Source organism: Ambystoma mexicanum, chromosome 3q (genome assembly GCF_040938575.1).
Source record: "Ambystoma mexicanum isolate Mex_15411 chromosome 3q, UKY_AmexF1_1, whole genome shotgun sequence".
NCBI lineage: Eukaryota > Metazoa > Chordata > Amphibia > Caudata > Ambystomatidae > Ambystoma > Ambystoma mexicanum.
This window is the reverse complement of record NC_090926.1, coordinates 463,281,215-463,307,172: the sequence shown is the minus strand read 5'-3', so window position 1 is coordinate 463,307,172 and position 25,958 is coordinate 463,281,215. Positions and strand designations below refer to the sequence as shown.

At 47.6% G+C, this 25,958-nt stretch overlaps 1 protein-coding gene across 1 annotated transcript in view; it reads right to left on the bottom strand.

Moving 5' to 3' along the window:
- Window positions 1–1,993: 1,993 nt before the first annotated feature.
- The window catches only part of HARS1 (histidyl-tRNA synthetase 1), a 654,862-nt gene continuing 630,897 nt past the window's right edge, over window positions 1,994–25,958 (bottom strand). Inside the window, exons 12-13 of the mRNA XM_069654217.1 lie at window positions 24,509–24,655; window positions 1,994–2,684 (exon numbers count right to left, since the gene is read on the bottom strand). Coding sequence (XP_069510318.1) covers window positions 2,625–2,684; window positions 24,509–24,655 — 207 coding nt within the window. The 3' untranslated portion in view covers window positions 1,994–2,624. The remainder of the gene's footprint in view (window positions 2,685–24,508; window positions 24,656–25,958) is intronic.

The following is a 25,958-nucleotide window of genomic DNA, read 5'->3' as shown; positions in this document are numbered from 1 at the left end:
CTGATGATAGTGGGAGGGCATATGTCTCCCTTGTAAGTGGAAGGTTTGATGTTTTTGAGTAGAGCGGCGGTTTCTAGTTATGTAACTTCTCTGAAGGCAAAGAGGGGTATTTGTGGGTGAGGGTTTTGAGGGGGGAGAGAGGGAGGCGTGGCAGAGGTATTGAGTGCTTTACCTTGGGATGCAATTTTGTCTTGAAGCGTTTTGACTTTATTTAGGAGGGCTATCTGGATGCCTGTGCACCAAGCTTCATCCTTGATGATTGCGTCCGGGCTGGACTCGGGAGTGGTGAGTTCTTTGAAAATAGAGAATATTTCTCTGGTTTTGGAACTGGATTTGGTTATTCTTTGATTGTATGATTCAGATTTAGCTTCGAAGATGGCATTTTTGTAGGTCCGTGAGATTTCTTTGAACTCGTTGAGAGAGGATTGGTTGGGCGTAGACTGCCAGTTGGATAAGGCTTTGCGCTTCAAGGTGCGCAAGACAGATAGTTCTTCTGAGAACCAAGAGTTGGGGTGCATGGAGTTTTTTCCTTTTTTGTCTTCCAGCGGGGCAATAGAGTCAATGGCTTGGGTGAGGGCGTTGTTGTAGATGTTAGCAAGAGAGGTGGGATCTTGGATAAAGGGATGCTGGAGTTCAGGGATATCAAGAAGAGGAGCGAGATTGGTCGCTGTGAGCTTTTTGGAGCTTCTGACTTTGGCAGGGGGTGCATAAGTAAGGATTTTACGGGTGGGTGTGATGGGGATGGAGAATTGGGTGAGATGGTGATCTGTCCAGGTGAGGGCTGAGATGGAGGTGATGGATGATGAACAGTTATCTGCTACCCACTCGATGGACCGGCTTTTGCAGTGAGTAGGTTTGGTGATTTTGTGGATAAACCCCATGTTGGAAAGATCGTTGGCCAGGTGTGTGGCAGATTTGTCCTTGGGGTCATCTAAGTCAAGGTTAAGGTCACCAAGTAGAATGGTTTTGGTGGAGCTCTTCAGGTTGTTGCTAATGATTTGGAGGAGATGCTTTTGGACGTCCGGAGGAGAGCCTGGTGGTCTGTATGTGACTAAGAGGTTGATAGTGCAATTAGGGAGAAAGCTAGTTTGGCGTAGAGAAGGTCAGCGTTGTTGTCCCAATGTTGGTTACACAGCCTAATGGCAAGTGAGTTTCTATAGATGAAGGCAACGCCCCCACCTTTAGAGGTTTTGCGGTCCTGCCTAAGGATGGTGTAATCATGTGGGAGGGCAAGGTGTAGGGATGGGTTGGATGCCTCATGGAGCCAAGTTTCGGATACTGCTAACATGTCTAGTTTGTGAGTGGTGATGAGGTCAGGCTAAGAGAACATTAAAATAGTACACACATAGTTACCAAACAGAAAAACAAACTAGATTAAGAGAAGGGAAATCGATTTAAGTCCAGTACATCAACAGAAGTTCTCCCTCAAGGTCAATTAATTAGAATTGGCATTTTGGGGCAGCCATTCTAGCCCTTTCTTACTGTGTCACTGGCTAACATGAGATTTTGTACTGGCATTATCATCAGTCAGCAACTCTGGTGGTGTGGGGGGCATGCCGTTCTCTGCCTTGCTGGGTTGGAGGTACATCAATACAGTGAATTTTAAAAACTTACTCTGGTGTTATAAGTTTCAGAAGACTGGTGTGTGTTTAGAATTGAATTGTAAAGATACTCCACCAGTCTTGAAAGTTATAACAGAGCGGCAAGGGACTCTTGTGGTGTAGTAGTTTAGTGTTATCTCTCTGAGCTATCATCCGCCCATTTCCTTCAGTTGTCATGTCCCCCTCAACATTTTCAGCAATGTTACTCCACTGAGGCCGTCACATTTGACCAGTATAGGGTATGGATCCGGTAAGGAAGACTGCTGGACATCTGACAAACCCTGGAGGCAAGTGGGGTTTGGGTAGTCTGTTTTCTGAGAATCAAGAATTTCCAATATCCACCAACACAGTCAAAGAGACCACTCACCCTTACTGGAAGTCGGACACAACTGTTGAGACTCCAATTTCTTTATTAAGTTATCTTTTTTACAGTCATTTGATTGTACAGGCTAGGAAACTACTTTCTGAAACATGAAGGACCTTTTACTGGAATAGATAAAAGGACGCAACCTTCACGACTGTGGGTTGAGTCTTCCGTGGAGCAGCGTTACCCGAGCTGCCTTCATAAAACTCCAAAGCAGAAGACAGGCCTACAAGGAAGTCGGGGACATGTTCACATGGGACGGTGATGTTGAAAGGAAGGGAAGGGCTGGGAAAAGTAAAGCATGCGTCAGTCATGCATAAAAGGTCCGATCCTCCTCTGCCCTACCGGCCACAGAGATATTGGCCTTTTGAGGACTTTTCCCCAACAGGCCGGTCCCATCTCCAACCAACTGTGGCTTGAAATAATTCAAGCACTGGACCTGCTCCATCGTACTCCCACTGTAACCCGTAAAACGTCCTGTAAAGATGCATTTTGCAATAAAATAGTCGTCTTGTCTGGTGACTACAAATATGAATTGCAAGTGAAACTACTTCCTTAAAAGTCATCGCCGAACTCGTTCGGCCTCAATAATGAAAATACAAGTCCGCATTGTTTCTTGAGAGTTGACAGCAAATGGTGGGCAGTGGCTCTGTAGGTCTCTAGCACGCGGAGGTTCTCTTCTTTATCTCCTCCACCAGCTCAAGCCTGGAAACATCCACCTGTAATAAAAGAGATAACATCCAGGGTCAAGGCAATAACACCAGTTGTGACGAGTGCACAGCGGCCCCTTCTTCTAGCCCCAAAAGGGAAGGCTGCTGCTTCGCGTCACTTTCGACAGGTTTACGAGAGGGACAAAAACACATTAACTGAGCATGATTAGAACAACTGCCACGAGCACTCCCCTCCCAGCTGTTTCGGACTTAGATCAATGAAAGTCTGTGGGTTAAAGGAGACTTCACACTCTTCCATCATGGTCTGCTGACGCGTTTCCCTCAGTTGCGTGCAGTAGGGTAGGGTAACGACGCCAATGTATCAATATTCTAAAGCAGGTGGCAACTAGCATGCTAATATACTCAAACATGAGGGAATTCGACTAAACCAAGATTGTATCACAGAAGGCAAGAATCAGTCGGCTGACAATCACAGCGGCGCCCATTCACGGGAGCCAGCCCAGCTCCCGTACAGAGAACCGTTTGTTGGTAACTCTCTTTACAAGAAAATAATCAACCGATTATTAATTATTGGATAAACACTCGTGTAGAGTGCAGCTCTGGGAACTAAACTGACTTGAGGCGCTTTCTACTGGAATTCTGCGAAGAATCTGGCACTGTGACCCATGAGAACTCAACATCACAACGTCTTAACTGTATAGATGTGAAAACTGTTCCAAGCGTGGGGTAACATGCATTAGCTGGGCCTACTTGGGGTCTGGAAGCAAGTGCCCCGACTCTCTTCAGGTAGGGCCGGCCAATCGCAGTGTCTTATTTCTGCAAAAGCGGATAGGATGATAAAAATGCTGAAACGCCATTTGTATGCATCTGTCTAAGTCGTAGTACTGCAATTGGGGAAAGACATTCTTTCTACTTTGGCATAAAGTGCCGCCGTCCCAGGGCATACAAGGGAAGCAATACAGCGACATAAGATGGCAGTTCCAGTGCATATGATGTCATGTCACATGTTATTACCAGAAACGGTGTCAGTGCTTTTCAACCTTTTTAGTTGAACTGGGCCTCGAGCTGCTTCCCCCGTGTTGCCAGTCTTATAATAAAAGCAACACTTTTTTTGATTCAGTCCATTAAACATTAAACGAGCGCTTTGCAAAGCTGATGTTGCACGGTGATCTGTGCTGCCCCTTACCCTCAGTGGCCTTGTAGTCACCAACATTATGCCAGTGCAGATTTTTTTTATTTTTTATTGTGCATTTATAATGCACCTAGACACAGTGGTGGAAATGGAAAAAGAATTGGTGGGGGATACCACAAGAGCCGGGGTGGGGGCGGAGTTTGTGCGGGCGGTGCCTGAGGAGGCAGAGTTAAGAGGGCAGAGCTTGCAATTGTCCTCCGATCAAAGGAAATGTCCAAAATATTAGTTTAAAACGGCACTATTTCTTTCATGCTGCTTCTTTACCAAACTACATACCAATTCCACTTGCACTGGCGATGAGTTACTTCACTATGCGGATAATAGATTTGACCAGTGTTGCGGAGTAAATATTCTTTAAAATGCACAATTTGCATTGCTTTGGATTAAAAAAACTTCCCCTTGGGTATATTTAAACACAGTGATTTCTGTTCACCATACGCAACGTTTTTCTTTAGTTGAACCCCACCCGGCACAGCTCCTGCAGCTTCCCTCTGAAAGCAGTTGGGTGGCTGCATCATGTGTGATGTTAATAGGGGTATTTATTTATGCAATGTTTGTCGGATACCCAGGGACGTCATTTCACCAAAATGCCAGGGGTAGCAGAAGTGACATCACACGACTCTTGACCTGTGATGACATCATAGGACATGTCGTCATTGGACCCCCGCCCCCTGTAATGATATCACCTTTCACCCCTTGACAAAACAGGAAGTGGCATCACATAGCATTGTCCGTAAGCACACTATGAAGAATATGGTTACAATATCACTATACTGTGATATACATTTCATACAAGAATGGATTGCCATATTTATCATTAAGATCAGTGTGTATAGGCCCATCCCGTATTACCAAATTACTGTGAATGCAAGCAGACGTCCATGGCCAAATGATAATGATGTGCTATTATATAGTACTTACGCTTAAGCGCTTTATATAGAAAAGATATACATACAATATCACCCAACCTGTGTTAGTACTCATTTATAGACCTCAGAAGGATGAAAGGTTGAGTTGAGGTGTATAAGAACAGACTAAATCAGTGACTTACCCCCTGAAGTGTGCCTGAAATAAACCTTTAATAAGTCTAGCAATTATTGTAAAGAATTCTAGAAAGACAAATTATCTGGTATTCCCATTCGTTCTTATTTAGGGTCACTGCTGAAAGCGTTAGACTTGTGGAACCCTGTTCTTTTTTATTTTTTAAGAGGCCTGAACAAGAAAGCCAGCCACTCAATAAGCAAAGAGCCACATGGCGCTGGCCACAGCCCAGGACCTGTTTTTATTTTAGGGGTAGCAAGGGAGACCACAGGGGTGGCAAGGGAGACCTCAGGGGTCGCAGTTGCAACCCCTAAATGACGTCCCTGCGGATACCTGTATATTTATTTATTTATGCAATGTTTGTCGGATACAAGTATCCGACAAACATTGCATAAATAATTAATCTGGGTCCATTTATCCGACAAATATTGCATAAATAAATAAATAAACTGGGCTGTGGCTGAGGACTGTAACTTCCTCTTGTGACCTCTTGCATGGGGTCACCCGAGGAAGTTAGTTTGCTCGCTTGCACTTTTTTTCTTCTTCTTCCCAGACTAGTGGTTTGAGGCAGCTGACTCTGGCCGTATCCTAAGATCCGGCTACACATCTGGTGCCGGATCTGGCAAGAGCTGGCCCAATGACCAGCGCTGCATATACAGCAAATGGTGTTTCAAGGCGCATTAAGACAAGGGAGGGGAAGGTACAGGGGAGAAAGAACAAAAACAATGTTCCTAGTAGGTCTTGAGACAATTGGAGAATGCAAGTGCAGTAACAGAAAGAGGGGAAAGGGGCAGGAGTGGAAGTGAAGGTTGAGGAGGAACATGGAAGAAGACAGACAATAACGTTCCTGCTAAGTCTAGAGACAATTTGGATCGTAAAGTGCAGTAACGAAGGAGAGTAGAGAGGGAGGAGTGGAAGAGCAGGGTATGGAGGTAGGAGTACGATCAGGATAGAGGGAGGAAAGGGGTTTATTAAGTGCACGTATAAGGTTCAACACAACACAAGGCTGGAATGAAGAAACGACAATGGAGGGGTGCCCAATGGGAAAGCCTCACCCTATGGTGCAGGGGGCTACATCAACAGTGCAAGGACAATTAGGTAAAATGCAGCATTCGGATGTGTGCACAATTTGGGAAAGTCTCATCGCATGGTTGTGGGCTACATCACTAGGCAGAAACACAATGCTGTGCAGGGCTGAGAATGCAAGCCAGTGTTATATGATATGGCATTTATAACGCACCTATACACAATTGTTTCAAGGCGCAATGTTAACAGGTAACAGTAGGTAATAAACGTTCCTGCAGAGGGAGGTGTAAGAGTCACAATAATATGCAGGAACAATTTGGTAAATGCGGTAAAGAAATAGACCATCAGCACCACATGAAGAGGGGGTTACATTGATAAGTCAAAGAGTACGCTCGAGGGCAGTCAGGGAAGTATGTGGACAGAGGGAACTGGTAAGAGTCGAGCTAGTCAGAAACAGGTCGCTGAAGGGGACCGGCAGTATAATGCAAAGATTACTGAGAGAGGCTCCAGGGTGCTGCCGTAGGAGCGGCTCGAGATGCCAGGTGAGCGGGCAGGGCTCAGTACAAGGCAACACTCGGTATCCGAAAATCACAGCTGATAGATAAAATCTATCAGCAAGAAGACGACAAAGGCTTCAGCTTCATTACTCCATCTTCTCGGGTTGAGTATATAGTCGTGGGTTAGGATTATTCTTGTTCTGTGTGGACTTGTCACAGTAGGGCTGGTTTCACAGGGTCTTTGCTGTGATGGGCCGTTGGTAGTGGTCAAAGGGGTTTGCAGTGAGTCTTCTGATCAGAGGGTTTGGGTTCTGATCCAGTCCTTGGCAGAAGTTCTTAATCAGCTTCGCTAGACGTTCGCACACCATCTCGATGTCCAGTTCTCTGTGAAGGTCTGCTATCCTTGTGAAGCGTGGAACTCCAGAAGATATCCGCAGAGCCTTGTTCTGGACTATGAAGACTTTTCCGGTGTCGCTCATGGCAGGTCATCCATGCTAGGGAGGCATGTGTAGGGTAGGTCTGATGATCGCCTTGTAGACGTTGAGTTTTGTCCGGAGGGGCAAGGACTTGGTCTGCAGGAGTGGGTACAGCGCTGCCAGCTTTCCTGTTGCCTTCTGCTCAGTATTCTCAATATGGCTTCCCCGGATGAGTTTGCTGTCCACAAGCAACAGAGCTCAATTTTGAACTTTTATCTGGGGATGAGGCGAGTGATCGTTTGGAGGCAGGGCTGGCGCTGCATCTCAGCGGCGATCGAGGAGAGATCAGCAGGGGAGAAAGGAAAAAAAGGTTATGCAGCACTCCTGTCCCCATAAAAAGCCCCTGTTCTTCCTTCTTCTTGCTGATAGATTATATCCAACAGCTGTGATTATTGGATACTGGGGCTTGAGCCTCATTACTTCATCTTCTTGGGTTGAGTAAGTAGTTGTGGGTTAGGATTCTTCATGGTCGGTGTGGACTTGTCACAGTAGGGCTGGTTTCACAAGGTCTTCGTGTGCAAGTGGCTCGGTTGGTTTAGGTGTAGCGTGCTGGAACTTGTGTAGATTCATGGCAGGGGTTAGAAAAGGATGCAGTACGAGCATTCGAGAGCAGGTATAGTGTCATTGTCTGTTTTTGCTTTATGTGGTATATGCTATGACACTTGGGGCAAAGGCCCACATGTGAACAAGACATAGGATAACATGCCACGGAACCACCAAATCTGTTATTCTGTAGGGTTACCGGCACAAAAGTATTGCAGTGAGCAGATTGCATTGTGTTGGAGGAAGGAGTCGGCATGGCATTCCCTCGTTGTATGACTGGTGTGTTTTCCCGAAAATAAGGTGAACCTGGATTGTGCCGGTTTTCCATTTGAATGAAGTGCCAAGCATTCGACAGCCATAGTTGGGCATACACTTGCACAAAGCAGGCATTTGACTGATGTGCCAGAGAATAACCTAGTAGTAGTGGCTATGGGTCTGCAATCAAACAAATTAACACATACAATGGCAATACTTTCCGATAGGCTGTCAAAGCCGGGCATATGAGGACACTTGAAGGGCATTTCAATGCAGTGCTACGGTACAGGATGACACTTCACATGCATGAGCTGACAGTGCCAGGTCATATGGAAGCACTTAATGGACACAAACGGTGCCTGGGCAACTAGGGTGGCAGTTAAAGGGCCCTGGCTAGCAGTAACAGGGAATACAATGACAATGCCAGGGTATATAATAAATTAACTTGGACATATTCAGCCTTCAGCTGTAGTCCCAGCAAGAGGACATTGTGGATGACACCTGGTATCCTCCCAATAACAAATCGAAGGTAAGAGAGACATTATGCACTCAGATAACCGCATTGAATGTATTCCCAAACTGATGCGGTAGACATGAGTCTGCAGACACCACTAGACATAAAAGAACTAGAAGTGAAGCCTGACAGGTGCAAAGTGACGTCATTAAGAGAAGACACATGGACGCACTGAAATGATGTATGGATGTCTAGTGAATGAAGATGTGATTAAAATGACGAAGTAAATATATATGCGAATATGAAGAAAACCATATACACTTAGAAGATACGTAACGAGATGCAGTACATGTATATGGAACAAATTACTTACCTGTAACTGTTGTTCTCCAGCATGGGTCTGGCATGGATTCACATGCTCATGAATATTCCCAGTTGTCAGGCCGGGAATCCTCGGTAAAGAAAATAATCAGTATTAGTTTAGTTTCTGATCTGTCTTTCTTAGTAGTAACCAATCACTGATCTCTGGGTCATACTGCCCACAGCCAATGACTGCCCTCTCCCCAAGCCCCTCCCCTGGCAGCCATCCTCAGATTAGGTAGCGCGTAAAGTGGCAGTATGACCAAGTGAAGAACCGCAGGGGGGAAGGAGGGAGGGTTCGCATGTGAATCCATGCCAGACCCATGCTGGAGAACAACAGTTACAGGTAAGTAACGTGTTCCTTCTCCAGCATGGGGTCTGGCATGGATTCACATGCTCATGAATATAAGAATACGTAGCAGTACACACATGCACAACCACGGGAGATGGCAAAAGGCTCAACATTAAGCATTACATAAACTCAACATTAAGCAACTCTTACCTCCTCACCAGGCCCACCTTCAGGCGAACAAGTTGCGCAGCACTGCTTGGCCGACCCTGGAGTCCCGATCGACGCAGTAGAATCTCGTGAAGGTGTGCGTCGACCCCCACGTAGCAGCCCTGCAGATGTCCAGCAGGGGCACACCACACAGGAACGCCGTAGTAGCAGCAATCGCTCTGGTCGAATGGGCTCTCGAACGGCCGGGCAATGGTCGGTTTGCCAACCGATGACAGTGCATGATGCAGCCGGAGAGCCATCTGGAAATGGAAGCCTTCGAGAAAGCCTTCCCTAGGTTCATAGGTCCAAAGTTCACAAATAGCTGTGATGTCTTCCGAAAACTCTTCATGCGGTCCACGTAGAACTTCAGCGCTCTAGCCACATCCAGCGAGTGCAAAGTCCTCTCGGCCGGCGACGAAGGCGACGGAAAGAAAACAGGTAACACCAAGGGCTCGTTGAGGTGGAAGTCCGACAGCACCTTGGGCATAAAGGAGGGGTGCGTCCTCAGCACCACCCTCGTGTCATGAAAAGTCAAGTATGGAGGCTTGCAGGATAGGGCCTGGATCTCTCCCACTCGTCGTGCGGAGGTGATGGCCACAAGAAACGCAGTCTTCCAGGACAGGAACTTCAACAGTGCCGAATGCAGAGGCTCGAATGGCGCCCCCATGAGCCTGGTCAGCACCACGTTGAGCTCCCACGCCGGGGCAGGGGCCTACACCGGCGGGAATGATCGGAACAGTCCCTTCATAAATTCCTTCACCAGGCGATGGGACCACAAGGACGCCCATCCTGTGGTTCTGGTGTATCAGGAGATCGCAGCCAGATGTATCTTGATGAAGGCATGAGCCAGTCCAGCCTTGGCCAGCGACAGTAGGTACGGCAGCACTTGAGGAGCCGTAATCCGCAGAGGGTTAATCTTCTGTGCACGGCACCAGACAGAGAACCTCTTCCATTTGTGTCCGTAGCACGAGAGTTGAGGATGCCCTGGCCTTTGCAAGAACCTCTCTGCAGTCAGCCGGGATATCGTACCCTCCAAACTCTAGTGCTGCAGGAGCCAGGCCTGCAAGTTCAGCGACTCCGGGTCGTGGTGAAGTATGGCGCCTCCTTCTCTGGAGAGAAGATCCGCGTCCGTCAGCAGCTTGACTGGTGGGAACGCTGACAAGTCCAGAAGGTCCGGCAACCAGATCTGCCTCGGCCACGCCGGTGCGACGAGGATCATCCTGCACCGGGACCTCTTGAGCTGGTGGACGAGTCGGAACAGCAACGACAACGGACGGAACGCATATAGGAACAGGCCGTGCCAGGGGAACGAGAAAGCATCGCCCATGCTCCTCGGCTGGGGAAACCTGCTGGCGAACCTCTGGCACTTGGAGTTCGTCGCCGTCGCAAACAGGTCGATCTGGGGTTTTCCCCATCGTCGGAAGAGTCGATCCACTTGATCCTGATGTAGTTCCCACTCATGGCACGAGCGCAGCTCCCTGCTGAGTGAGTCGGAGATGGTGTTTTTTATCCCTGCCAGATGAAGACACCAGAAACATCCCTTGGGCGATGGCCCAATGCCACAGCTCCTGGGCTTCCTGCTTCCGGATGTAGAACATCATGGTGGTGTTGTCGGTGAAGATCCTCACCACCTTGCCCTTGAGGGACGGGAGAAAGGACCTGAGGGCCCAGAACACTGCACGGAGCTCCATGATGTTGATGTGGAGCGGCTTCTCCTCCGGGAGCCAAAGGCCTCTCGCGTGAAGTTCTCCGGTGTGCGCTCCCTACCGTTCCAGGGAGGCATCCGTCATCACCGTTATCTGGTGAGATGGGGTCTGAAAGTCTGTGCCCGCCGTCAGATGAGCGCGGGTGCCCCACCACCGGACCGCTCGTCGGAAGGTCTCGTTGAGCGCGATCCTGTCCTCGTCACTTGGATCCAGCGGGCGTCGAGGAACTCTTGCAGAGGGCGCATCCGAAGCCTGCACAGGCGCACAAGATATATGCAGGACGACATCATCCCGAGTAGGGACTTGGTGGATCTCACCCTGGCCACATCAGTGGCCAGCAGACGCTGCACCTTGCCCAGGATGGCCTTCGTCCTTTCCTCCGACGGCGAGGCCAGACACGCCACTGTGTCGAGCTTGGCTCCCAGAAACAGTGCGACTTTCGACGGGACCAGGTGGGATTTGGGAAAGTTGATGGAGAATCCCAGGTCCGTGAGCATGGTCTTTGCTATGTGCTCTACGGCAAGCTCCCTTGTCCTTGCTCGGATGAGCCAGTCGTCCAGGTAGGGGTAGACGTGGATCCCCTGCAGGCGCAGCCACGCCGCCACCGGTGCGAGGCACTTGGTGAACACCCTGGGTGCCGACTACAATCCGAACGGAGGGCCTTGAACTGGTAGTGCCGTGCTTGGACCACGAACCTGAGGAACTTTCGGTGTCCTTTTAGAATGGGGATGTGGAAGTATGCATCCTCCAAGTCCAACGACGACAGGAAATCGCCCTCCTCCAGCTGTCCCAGCACATGCTGGAGGGTGAGCATCCGGAACTTCTGTGCCTTGATGTACTTGTTCAGTCGTCGCAGGTCCAGGATGGGGCGCTATCCTCCTGTCTTCTTTTTTACTAGGAAGTACCTTGAGTACACTCCGGAGCCCCGGCGCCTCCTTGGGACGAGCTCGATGGCACCTTTCTTGAGCATCGCCTTTACCTCCAACAGTAGTTGAGGGACGTGGTTTTCCTTCCTGGCCACGGGTGGAATGCAGGGGCACTTCTTTAGGAACTCGAGAGCGTGCCCCTGGGCCAGGGCGTCCAGCACCCAACGGTCGGTGGAGATGGACTCCCACACGCTGACGAACTTCGCCAGCCGGCCTCCCACCGGAGTGCTTCGGTGGGGGCCCGACGCCACGGGCGGTTCAATCTTGCTTGGAGGCCGCCTTGGCGACGGCGGGATCCGCCTGACTTGCCTCGCCCCCTATAGGCTTCCTGCGACGAGGAGCGGGCCGCGGTAAGTAGAGGAGCCACTACCAGATCTCCGTGTCAGTCTTGATGACCTGGAGGGACTCATCCACCGTCTTGCCGAACAGGTTGTCCTCGTTGAAGGGCATGTCCAGAACCTTGGCTTGTACATCTTGGCGGAAATCAGTCGTCTTGAGCAATCCTCGCCGTCTAAGACAAACGCTGTTGCCCAACTGGCGGAAACCGGTGTCTGCAATGTCCGTGGCCACCGTTATAGCGTGGTCCGACGCCACCTCACCTTCCTGCAAGATCCCCAGGGCCTCCGCCCTCTTGTCGTCCGCAAGGAAGTCCAACAGGGGGGTGATCTTGAACCACAATTCTCTGTCGTAGCGGGCCACGATCGCCAGGACGTTGGCCGCCTTAATCGTCGTCACCGCCGACGAGATGACCCGTCGTCCCATCGCGTCCAGTTTCTTTCCCTCGCTGTCCGGCATAGAAGTTGACGCAGAGGCTGACGCCCCCCGCTTTCTTCTTGGCTGCCGCCGAGACGACCGAATCCGGGGTAGGCTGCGCCCCAAGGCACAAGGGGACAGCGTCGGGGACCCGGTACTACTTCTCGCACCGGTCCCTCTTCACAGACGTCGTGGACGGGTTCTTCAGGAGAGCCAGTCCCTCGTCCCAAATGTCATCCAGCAACGGCACCGCGAGGACCGTCTTCCTCTTGGCCTCGCGCCGCTGGTAGAGGAAGCCTTCCTTCTCCTCAGGTGAGAGCTTGAACAGCTCGGATGCCCTGGCAAACATGGCGTGAAACAAGCCGATCTCGTCGGGCGGGGATGCCCGTGGAATCGGCGACGGGAGTTCCGTCGTCGCCGCCATCTGTCCCAGTCGTGGCCGTATCTATTCCCGTGTCATCCCTCGGGCTCGGGGAAGGAGACAAGGGCTGAGAAGGCCGTGGGGGCTGAGAAGGCCGTGGGGGCTGAGAAGGTGGGGCCGGATGAATTCTCCTCCTCTTGTTTGGAGGGCTTCCCTCTTGAATTGTGGTTCAAGATCACCCCCCGGCTCATCCGTCGGGGCAAGGGGCAACCTGGTCCTCATCTCTGAGCATAAGGCCTGGATCGCTGTCAAAATGGCCGGCGAGTTGTCTCGTGGCTGTGGCTGCAATGGGCACGACGGTTGCTCCTCGTCCACGGGAGCCTCGTCACCACCCTCGCTCTCCTCGTCCCCTTCGTCGGGATCCTGCCCGATGGAATGGGCCTCTTCCAAATTCCTGTCGAGTCCCTCCTCGACTTCTACCAGCTCCTCCTCGGAGGCTGTGTCCGTATCCACAATGGCCACCTGCCCCCCCCTCTTTTTCCACTGGGGTCTTCACGGGGGTCTTCTCTATGGGCTTGAAAGAGGATTCCCTCCGCGGAGGCAGGTAAACTCTGGGTCCCGAGGGCGCCCCCACTGGGCAGCATCCAAAGGCTTCGCCAGGGCCGCGGCGACTTCCTCGATGGAGACCTTGGCCGGCTGGATCAAGGCCTTCACCACCTTTCTTGCGACCTTCACCACAGGGGGAGGGGCACCGCCTTGCTCCCCTCCGGCCGGTTCCTTTGAGATCGACTGGCGCCTCTCCAGAAGCTTAGCCGGGTTCTCTGACTTTCTCTTCCCCGAGCCATAGCGTTGGCTCGCGATGGACAACATCGGGGAAGTTGCGCCCTGCCTGGCAGCCGAGGAGCCCGAATGATCGGCGCTCCCGGTGCCCGCTCCCGGTGCTTGGCCTTCTGTTGGGTCCCCGTCACCGGGGTGCCCTGACAGGACTTTAGAAGACTGCTCGGACTTCTTACTCTTCTTCTCACCTGCTGGGCTCTTTCCCTCCAGCCAGTTGGCGAGACGGATCTGACGATCCTTCATGGTCTGTTCCGACATGTTCGTACAAAACGCACAGTCCTTCTCCACGTGCGTTTTGTACTCGGGAAGGCACTAAAGGCACCTCGAGTGGTCATCCCCCTTGAACAGGTTCTGAAGCTTGCATCCAGGGCAGTTCCTGAAGAGCTTCCCGGGCGTCGAGCCTCCTTTCTCCTGGGCCATGTCCACGGGGTAGGTCTCAGAAACTTCTGGAATCCCCCGAGAAGCGTAGCTCGATGAAAACGTCACCCTTGAGGGGCATAGAAAATTCCGATACGGGTCCCTGTTAATCGGAAGAAGAAACGGTGGAGCTTGAGGCTCGATTAAACCGAAAATCTCTTTGAAAAAGCACGAAAACGCAGTAAAGCTCGAGAGCTATAGCGCGAGGACTCCCAACACTTGAACGTGCGGTAAAAATCTGAGGATGGCTGCCAGGGGAGGGACTTGGGGGGAGGGCAGTCATTGGCTGTGGGCTGTATGACCCAGAGATCAGTGATTGGTTACTACTAAGAAAGACAGATCAGAAACGAAACTGATACTGGATTTTTTCTTTACCGAGGATTCCTGGCCTGACGATGGGGAATATTCATGAGCATGTGAATCCATGCCAGACCCCATGCTGGAGAAACGCAGAAACGCAAGGTAGATAAGACAATGTAGAAGCTTGCTGGAGTAGGAAATAGAACGCAAGTATTATACACAACATCGTATAATAGTAAGCTAGAAGCCTCGAGAAGGGAAATCAAAGCTGCAGTGCTGACATGCAAATTTGTGCAGCACAAAGGATATTTGCTTGGCTCAGAATCAAGGATGCTGCTGCAAGAAGCAACTGTGAGACACAAAAGGAGTCGAAGAGGATAAGCTACATAAGCAGGACATATTTCTCTTAAATTAAGTAAAGGAGTGAATAACTGATTTCCAAGTATTGTACTATCACAGATGCAGAAAGCACATGCAAGACGGAGCAACCAAGTTTGCAGAGGATAGCTATAGCACCCAATATACTTGAATCAAATAGCACCAAATAGAAGGACAGAATTAAGGACAGAATTGACAAAATCATGCTCTCCTCACACGTGGTACAAGACCAGAACACGAGGCCTATTCATAAAGCCCCAGGCAAAGATACCAATGTACCTTCACTCCCTTTAAAGTTCTGAGGAAAAGAACGGACAGCAAGTTCAACTACAGAGAAGAAGCCTTGGCTTAGGGCCTAACTGATAAGAGATGGTAGGCTAATTAGCTAATGAGGGCAGTTGTCTGACATTGTTCCCTTGTACCTGGGTTTCGTTGCTTACATGCTGCTAAACAGCCAAATGTCCAAGGTTGGAAGAGAGTGCCAACCAATCATGAGGGCCTATGTAATGGTGGACTGTACATTGTTGCAGAAGCCTATCCGCTGCTGCAACATTATATTATGTTACACAGCAGCAGGCCATGTACTGTACCACCCAGTCATCAGAAGCAGCCAAAAGATATGACCGGTTTTGAATATCAGAGTGGCCTCCTAAATGCACAGCAAGATACTCCACACTTTGGTTACACCCACATTCACTACACATTGCTCACAACGATCAGCTACATCCTATGTAAAGTTCTTGTGTGTAGATCGCTTTTCTCTCTGGCCCATGCTAGATGCATGGTGTCCACAGTGCACAGCTACAGGCTGCATACTGTGTTTATAACTTATGCAGTAAATGTGTTTGAGCCAAAGGCCATGGTCCCACTGGAGTGGTGCACCCCAGATGCAGTGAACCTGGGTAAAAGACACACTTTTCTGAAACTTTGTGTCATACACAAAGTGCCCACACTTCCCACTGTGATTACCACTCAAATTCAAAAACCAGAAACTATTTAAATGATTTGGTCCCAACTGTGTATACCAGTGTAGGTCCCTGGGCCCTCTTCCTCACTTCCTGTGGGGTAAGGCTGAGCAATAAATGAAACCGACCAACCAGTATGGTTGGTTATCAGGCTTTTTGCCTACAGCCTTCTCTAGTGATTTGGTAGGCCAACCCCTTTTTGCACTGTTACTTACAGCTCTGTCTGGTCCCTGCCTCTTTTTCTTGCTGCTCTGTCCTGGAAGCTTGAGGATGCAGGTCTATCGGCCTGCTTGAGAAGTTTTCCTGAAGATCACAGCAATTTTGCCCTCTGAAGCCTTCACTTAGCCATACTGGCTGGGTGAAGTGTTTAGGGCATTTCCCTGTTGGGATTTCCTGCTCTGAGAACTCTATCCCAGGCTTCCTACATCACATCTTACTCCACCAATGTTTAGAGTTGGGGCTTCCTTCCTGGGACTCTTTTCCAAGCGGTTTACCACCACTTCCCACTGTTTTCTACCAGTCTTTTGCTTTGCCGTGGGTCGCTACTGTTGTCTAAATGGGTAGTGGAACCCCACTACAGCACTTAATTTCCTCCATATGAAGTCCGGGGTCACCCCCACCTTCGAACTAGTTGTAGGAACGTTTGTTGTGGCTGCGCCACCCTTCCCCACACAGAGCCACCACAGACATCTTTGATGGGTTTCTTCGCCTTCCCCCAAGTCTTACCCGCTGGTAATTTCACTGCTTGCTCAAGGGGCTCCATCGTAGGAAGGTCTTTGTTCTTTTCCATCATGGGGCTCTTCATTGGCTCAGGGTTCAAGCACCTATGCACCGGATCTTGCAAACAGCACTTAACAAGGTAGCATGTACTTATCCTTCCGGTTTGTTTTGCTAAAATAGCCACTTCCTTTCCTCTGGGTCCTGAGCTGGGCAATTATTTGAGCTACTCGCCCTTAGGGGTCCCTTTGGTCGGAGGGGGGTCAGATTCTTCTGGAGAGACTATTGCATGGCCCAATGACTAACATTGTGGTTCTTTTGCTTTGATTCATGTTCTGTGGTTTGTTCTTCAACCAACCTGGAGCTCTTGGTTGGGGTCTCTTTGGGTCATCCCTGGGTTTGTTTGCCATGGAATCGGCACAGGTGGAGTAAAACAGACGTACCTTACTTTTTGCCTTAAAAGTGGAAGACCCATTGATGTCTATTGAACATTCTCTTTACACTGGAGCTCTCCTAAAAGTGACTTTGGCAGTACTTACCTACCCATGGACATTCTTCTTATATCTACCTGCCCGTGGATATTTTTCCTGTACCTGCAAGGGGATCAGTGAGTTCAAGGCCAAGAGCCGGATTTTTACAATTTTGCAGGGATTGTATCTTTTAGTCTTGCTCTATATTGCATATTTAATGCACTTTTTCACTGTAGCTAATGTTGGCGACTATGCAACTATATTTCCCTGAAGTGTATTGCACCAGCAATAGTTTCTAAAATCTACCCTGATGTTTTCCCCCTCTAGCACTATTATAATATGTGCATTTGTGTCATTCAGATACCAGGCCACCAAGAGCCAGAATGAATGTGGAGTATCAGTATTGGCCTTAGGGGCCTCTATGACTTACTGTGTTTAGTAAAATGTACGGTTCCTTTTTCATCCCTCATCTATACGTGTGGTGCTTAGTGGACAGTACTAAGCATTGTGCAGACACTAGGGACTTTCCATTGTTTTTTTACATAATTGTGTACCCCACCACCCTGTCACTATGTTTGCCCATCTCTGATAGTGGACCCACATTTAAGTATTGGAGGTGAGGGGGGGAGCCTTCAAATTCATTACTGATTTTATACATATACTTGGCACTTTTTAATACTGTTTATTGTGTGCTTGTATAGATCTATATGTGTGCCATATTAAAGGTATATCTTTTTTGTCAGTATATCTGTGAGATGTATTTTTCTAGAGATTAGCGTGTGTGTGTGCGCGCGCGCTAATTGTACATGTGTCAGTCTGCTACCCCTACCTGAGAGTTCAGCCTTTTTGCTCTGTCCACGTTATCTACCTTTAGGAGGGGTGTGGCATCCCCTTCTTGTCAGGTGTGTTAGGCACCCCAGGTTAGTGTTTGTATATCCCTCATCAGAGGGTTGTACAAAAACCGCCTTAAAAGTGTTGATCAGCATGGAGTATCCATGATACTTGGGACCTGTGCACATTAGCTTCTGGAGGACAAATGTTCCTTGTGTAAGTAGTAAAACTACATACTTACTGCATGTAAGGTTTGTGTTCTGGAGCCTCACTTTTGCTTATGTGAATTGGTGATCATTAATTCTTTCCTACAAGTGGCTTCGAATGTGTTGCAAAAACAATTTTACACGTGTTCACCTTAATTCTGAAATGCAAACTGTTTTATTAAATTAAATGTGAATGGTTTTGAACTTAGTAACATAACTCACTGTCCTGTTGGTTACTGCCAACCTTCATTGTGTGCACTTACCTGTTGGTTGTGTTTTGGGCTGTTTTTAAGTTCTCTGGTCCACCTTGCATGGAACTGGAACTTTGAACACAAAAAAGTCAGATAACGGTACGGTCGGTTAGACATCCCTTTAGGCAAAGTTTGCTATCGATCGATCTTTCGTGGGCAGGCAGAGTGGTTCTATAGGGGTACTAACCTTTTTTGTTATTAGGATGGAATTCCACAGAGGTGGGGCTCTGCGCAAAATGAATGCTGAGAGATTAATATCCCTTTGTACACCAGAGGTCTTACTGCTACGGGTACCAGAGCAGACCTCATTAAAAATATTCAGGAATATCAATCTAAAAATCCTGCTTTACAGGCGTAAGAGATTTACTCCCCTGCGACAATTTCTCCATCTGTCCCTACCGATGGGGTCTGTTCATCTTTAGAGAAAGAGAGACACTCCGAGTTTGAGGTGAACTCAGCTGGAGAGAGTACAAGACTCAGGAGCCGGCCGTAAAAGGATAGGAGGCAGAACTGGCAGCTAGTGAGAAGTAGGCAGAACATTAAGTAGGAGAAAATCCAAGCTCATGAGCTGGAACTCAAGAGATTAGGCTTGGAGAATATTCAAAACCCAAATTTGTATTCAGGGTCTTGTCCTCAAATCTGAGTTTCCAAAGAACTGATGTATGGCAAAGGTATGGATGTTTTGGAGTGTTTGAACAGTCCTTAAGTTTACCTGTGGAGTGTAATGTGTCTGAAGATTGTATGCCTTCTTTGTCACCTGCCCCAGATGGCATGTGCTGTTATTTCTGTGTTGCATGCAGAAGAGATAGTGAAGTGTGAAAGCTGCTCTTCTATCTAGAATTAGTAAGACTCAATACTCCGAACCCGAGGAGTTTCAGGGAGCACAAGGCAGATGATGTTCAAAGTGTGTCATGGGTGAATGCTTCCCTGAATGGTTGGGTGAATGGCTAAAAGGGAAAATGACTAAGGGGAGCTTAGTTATGCTGGAGCATATCATGAATGCTTGCTCCCCTGAGTTGAGTCAGCACTTGGATGATTTCAAGGGAACTAGCAAAAAGAGATGATTTGTGAGTCTCTCAGAGTCAACTACAAAGACAAGGGGCCAGGTAAGTCAGGTCAAAATTTACATTCCTTTCAGGTCCACAAGGTAGAGGTGAGTAAACCTCTTGTGGCAGGGTTCAAAAGTAAGGATGGCACCACTAACCCAAAGGTAGGTAGTGGTACCTCAGCAATTCCCAGACTGAGGAACTTGCTGGAACTATGGAACGTCTGACCATCTCAGAGGTCAGTCCAGCTCAGCTATCTACAGCTAAAGACTTGTAGTGAGAGCCTTAAGCATTGCCTCTGGACACTGAGAGACTTGCCATTGGGCAGACACCCCAGAGCCTTCTCCAGCTTTTCTTAATCGGAGTGGGGGCATTAAGCTCCAGAAAGGAAGTTGTGGTCCCCCCTCCCCCCATGCCCACCAATAACCCAATGTATGTCCATTCCATTATAGTTTCTTAGAGGTTCTAGTAAATAGTCCTCTGCAGGCCAATAAGCTGTCTAGCAGGCCTGTAAGACTGTCCCAACTATTAACATTTACCTTCAGATAGCTAATAGGGAGTTAACTCACCCTGTTATTGTCCAAGAGAAAGACCCTGGCAAAGATCTGCTTAAAAATGACTTGGAAGAGAGCTATATTCAAAAGGAACCACTCTCATCCCAGGAATTGTGAAGTTAAAGTTCACTCATACAAAGCGTTGGCTTACTAATAGCGTCCCCCTCATTCTGAAAAGTTGCCCAAGTCCAAAGGAAAGAGGAAATAGCTCCCCTCCTAAGTCTTTAGCAGTTAACCGTTTATTATACCATCTGGCCCTAAAGGAGATGCAGAGGGGTATTTCAAGAAGGCGGATGGCATCCAAAACGGAAGTCCTCCTGGACCATTAGTGCCTTCTAGTGAAGATTCTGCAGAAAAGTATAGTACAGGTTTTGAAACAATCCTCCCTCCCCCAAGAGAAAGAAAATTCCCAAAGGTAGTTTAAAGAACCAATCTGCAAAGACTGGCCCTCAACAAAGATAGTCAAGGAATCGAACAAGTTATTCTGCCCTTACTGGGAGTTTAACCAACTAATTACCAAGGCACTTACCCAGCAAGTGATTAGTTAGCCCATGTTAAAGTCTGTGGAGGGCATCTGTTAAGACCGAATTCCTATTTTTGCAAGGCAAAATGACACAGGACATGGAGTCCTGGTGGGGCCACTGTCCTTTGATCCTTTGTTTGCCTGCAGAAAAGGTTTGGGGCCACTTCAACTAACTGCTTGTCATGCCAGCGGTTTCCTGGGGGTCTTCCAACACCGTGGGAGTCATCACAGATGTATTCCTGTGGCTTCATGTAAGTCCAGCCAGGTGGTGGTCCATTTTTGAAATGTTACCAAAGATGGGAACTGCCGAATCACCAGACAACGCGGTCATAATTGTCATATGAAGTACTCTGCTCTTGCAACCCCCTGGAACTCCAATGCTAGAATTAACGGTAAGAGCAGTTGTCCGCAAAGCCCTTATTTATCTGGGGGTTGCTGTCCGTCTTGTGTTCGAGGGCTGAGCTACTTACCTGTTTTGATGCCATTTATTTCTCATTCATTCCAATGGGTGTAAAGTCCTGCAGCTACCTTGTCCTTCCTTTTGGTGGTGGAACCTGGTCCTGGAGTACTGGGACATGCAGCTGCTTACCTAGCCTGGTGGACCCCACCATGAATCCCTTTCTTGGTAGAGGGCAGAAGTAGCCGAGCTGCAAGGTCCCAGGCCCACGACGAGGATGTCCTACATGTTTCAGAGCGCCAAGCTGCATGGTATCCCAGAGAAGTCGCAACTTTGGATGTTGTGTTACAAATACAGGGCTTTGAGTCTTTGGAACTCCAGGAGGATGACCTCAGCAATGCAAGACTCTGAACTGCCCACCAGTCCCTGGTGAAGGTCTCCTCTTTTGGTGGAAAAGAAGAGCTTCACCTCACAGTGGATGGCTAGGACAATGGTGGTCCCAGAATCAGTCCTCTTGTTTCCCTCTTTGGCCTCTTCATCTCAGGAGCCAACTGGCTAATGGCTCCAGCTCCCCATCTTCTATATGAAATTCTGGGTGCCCAAGCCCAACAATAAAAGGACTAGCCACAAACTGTGAGCTGCTGTCCAGTCATTACCAGTCAGCCCAGGTACAGCGATGACTTGTGCAAAGTTTGGAATGTGTATTGGGGCCCTCTGCTACCCTCACCGAGTCCAAATAATTTGAATTCACATACAGAGGTTACTTCCCAGCTCTGGCTGGAGCTCAAAGATGATGCCCATATCCACATCCTAACCCTGCATGGGTGTAGGCGGAACACATTCCAAATGACAGTGGAGCACAAAGACATGGCTTCAAAGAATGAGTATTGCAATGCCCAGTATGCTGGTATTTGGTTGAAAGAAAGGGCCACATGAGTGTTCACAGCCTGTCTGGGCTCCACTAGGTGAGAAAAAGAGCCATGCCACTGAGAGGTGCATAACATCGGACAAATAGGAAGGTCTTCCAGTAAACTGCTCTGCCAGGTTACTTCTGGAAGAACAATAGCAATCTAAAATACACAAACCAGTGGAACACATCCCAACTGATGAGGAATGTTATGTCATCAGAAAGACCTCTTATGCTGAAATACAATACACAACGTATTTATTATACTCCATGATGTTTGAAAAATATTTACACACATCACAGTACATATATAAACTTGCAAAAATAGATTTCGAAAGGTATTCAAACATAAAAGTGCTTTTATATCTACTAACATATACTCATTTTCAAACATTTCATAATTGTGTATGGACTATCGGAAACAATTCTACATACATTTATTTGTAAAATACCTCTCTCACTAAGCATCCACACATGCTATTAGCATTGACCTGGTGCAGCGACCACGTCTTGCTCACTGAACCGCCACATATGCTTTTCATGTTTCCCAGAGGAGCAAGTGACATTGTATCTAGAATTAGTGGCCCTAGTGGGGTTTGAGGGATAGGTATTCTTGCTTGTGCCAGGTCAGTCTTCAAGGCAGACCAACACTTATCTTTGGGATTGACTGTCCAAGGATTTCCTGCATGGCCAAATCACCTTGCTTCATTTTATTGAGGGGAGGCAGGAATGGAGAAAGGTAGATCCGTTTTGGTAGCAACACGTTTATTTTATTGACGCCACTCCATGGCCAAACATTGGCACTCAAACTGCTTTGGTAGTGATCAGGCACTGTAATGAAGCCTATCCATCAAATAAAACATTTTATATTTGCACTGCTGGCTACTTTTAAATTATCAGTTTCTTTCAGTCGTGTTTTTGATGTTGGCTTATAACTAGCAATTTTCGTATTGTTGGTCTTTTTACTTAACTAGGTTTTTCCCAATTAAATTGATGCCTCTGATCTTTCCGTCCATTTCCACAGCCTTTACTACTTCAATCGCTCTTCGGATATTGCATGTCTGCTCTCTTTTAGGTATGAAGTAATCATTGTTTGCTATAACCTTTAGTTGCTTCACGTCCTTAATACCTTGGTGCCTAATATAAGGTTTTTCATTACCTTTGGTTGATGGAAACATTATTGAATGCAGACGGCAGCCAGAATCTGACAAGGCCTTAAGGTTGGCTACGGATACTTCAACCAATCTGGTTGTTTTTGAAGTAGCTTCCTACTCATGGAGGGCCTGGAAAGTTAAGGCCAGATTGGGTTAGGGCCGCAGTATTTGAGCATTGCTGGGCTTGTTATTTTTAGCTATTAAGATTGCAAGGTAGATTTGTTGTATATAAGTCTTCAGTCTATTTCCACATCTTTTATGGTAATTTAAATTTTTTCATTGGAGGAATAGATATCTAGCAATTTTGTCACATATTGTTTGTACGTGAGATTATGAATTTGCATAGTGATATTCAAGTGCATACTTCCACATTTCTAATTGTATCATGTTTTGTATACATTTTTGAAAACCAAACCTACAACTGAAGAACTCTAAAACAGAGGTTATTATTTTTGCACTTCACTACAGTTCCTGGAACCCTTGCTTTAGGGCAAACATTTTCAGATCATGTCTAAATCCCATCTCTCAAATCAGGAACCTCGGGCCATACTGGACCCTATTCTTTCAATACAACCCCACTTTCGGACTGTAGTGAGATACTGTAGGTTTCAGTTTAAGTACTGTTGTCCATCTTTCGCTTATCCATAAAGTGGGATCTATTTATTTCATATTTGTCCGATTAGATTATTCAAAGTATTTTTGTATTTGCATATATTGGAGATTTGAAAATGAACTATTTACAAAATACACATGGGGGCATGGCACTCTCAGGGGCTGCCTTACCATGATGGAGGTTGGAGTATGGGTGAACACAGTAACCCGTGGTAGTGGTGGTACAAAAAGCGGGGACAATAGCAGGAGGACATAACAGGAACCTGGCAACATCATATATACAATGGTATAATTAATATTAATACTATTACTTCTAGTTATTCACAGGTGGGTGACAATAGGGAATGGGTGGAGAGGAAGCGAGGTGTGTATTAGGTACAGAGGAGGCTGCCATTTAAAGCACAGAGTTGCCTTTTTAGAGTAATCTTGAAGGCACCCAACCATGAAATGGCTTTGAAATCCCTTGGTAAATAGTGCCAATGGTGTGGAGCAAGAAGGGGAAAGTGCAAGGCTGCACAGGGGATGGGGATTGAGTAAACTGCTGACCACGGAGTATGAGGGTGGGGGAGTGATGATAGTGAAGGCAGAGGGTTGGGTGGTCCCTGTCCATTAATGGATGAAAGACCAGTAGGACACATTTGAGGGAGCAGATCCACATAGATAGCATCCACAGTAGTACTAGGTGATGGGAGTTGTGAGCAGAGTGTGGAAAAGGCAGTACACTCAATTCACTTAAGGAAGTGCGTACAGAGTGCCCAGATTACAGCAGTGAGAACTGTGATGGAACTACATAAAGGTATTTATTTCTGTGCATTGGGCATCAAGGGGCTGGTTACAGAACCCAATCAGTGAGGTGGACTGGGGCGGGAGGGAGAAGGCATAATAAAGGGTTAAGGGGAGGCAGAAGGAGAGTCAATTAAATGTAATCACGTCACTCTCCTGTATGCATATCTTTGCCTGTGAGCAATGCTTCAAGGTAGCATTGATACCACATTTTAGCTACTTCAATACGTTCACAATTAATTCATGTTTCAATCTGGCCTGTCAGGAAGGGAATTCCTCTTCATGCTTTGAAAGGCGCTACCTCAGATTCTTTGATTGCCTTTGATGTTCAACTGAGACATAAACCCTAGGGCTCTTTAATTAGAGGCATCGTGTCTTGTCAGTTATATTACTGGAGTAGTGCCAAGGTATTCCATGGGTGAACACAAAACCTACCTCTTCCCGGGTTGCCACAACACGCAGTTTGACTACTCCGTCTTTTAACTCCTGCTCCCCAATGATGGCAACAAGTGGGATCCCGGTTTCCTCGCAGTACTGCAGCTGGTTCAGCAGTTTTGGGTTCTTCTTGTAAAGCATCTCTGCCTGCAGGGAACAAGGGAAGCTCATGGTATATATTGCCAATGTCTACATTCACACACAGCAGCAGATTGCAAGTCCGGAAGTGAGAATAAAGCCCCATGAACATGGCCATAAAGGAATAGATCACTCACCTGTAATTTTCCAGCAATCATAGCATACATGTTCAGATTTCCAGACTATTGTAAGCTTTGTTTCACTTGGAGGTAGTTAAACTCTGCAAAAACGGCAACCGTTCTTCTAAGCATATAGAACTCTTCATCCACCGCATTCCAAATGGAATCCTAGAGACAGTGTATGCATCCTTCAGGTGCTCATTAATGAATGCACTGAGCACTGCAGTAACAATTCCTGATGCAGGTAAGCGATTAAACAAGACCCGGATCAGGAGACAATGGACAATGCACCATTTCCATGTAGTCCCATGCCCTTTACATCTTCTGCGGGCACCACTCTCATTCCAATAACTGGTCAGAACCATTAAACAAAAGCTGTGGATGGCAATAATGCAGGGATTGCAGACTAACAGTTCCAGGGTCCACAATGATTGGGAGCTGCTTTACCCAAAATTAGGATGCCATTCAGGCCAAACTATCAAGTACAATTTACCAAATACATTTCACCAAATCAGGACAAGCTTCAACCCCAGAACACAGAAGTGACCAATTGCTGTATCCATATGAGAGAAGTCATGGATGTCAGACATGTGTGGCCTGGTAGAATATCTCAAGTCAAAGTAAGCCATTGTTTCAAAGTAATTCTGCCAAAAGCATCACACTGTGTGTTGATTTCCCTCTAGATGGAAGATAGGAGCCAATATAATAATATGCCTCTTGACAACAAGACTAGACAAATAGTAAAATACAATTTGAGTTGCATGCTGCAATCTTGTTGAGTCCTTCCTTTAGCTGTCTTCAGGATGTCCAACTTGGAGCAGGATTATTGATAAATGTTAGGCTGCGAGATGAGTCAGGACACTCGTGAGCTTGCGCTTCCCAATCACTGCCATATTAAGACATGATTCATTACAAATGCACAAACTTTAGACACCAAAACGATTGTGCAGGGAGACGAACCCTTGGCTTGGGTTTAAAGAGGGTCAAAAACAGCCAACATACAGTAATGTTAGAGCAGTATGACTAGGGTGAGAAAACTTAGTTGCAGTTTAAAAGCTTTCACCTGCCAACAAGGTAGTGGTAGAGGTTGGTTGTCTGCAGGGCCCCAAGCCTCAACATGTCCAAGATCTTGAACCGCACCGTGCCAGTATTACCTACCAAGGTTGTGTTTTGGATAACAGGCTCCCAAAAAA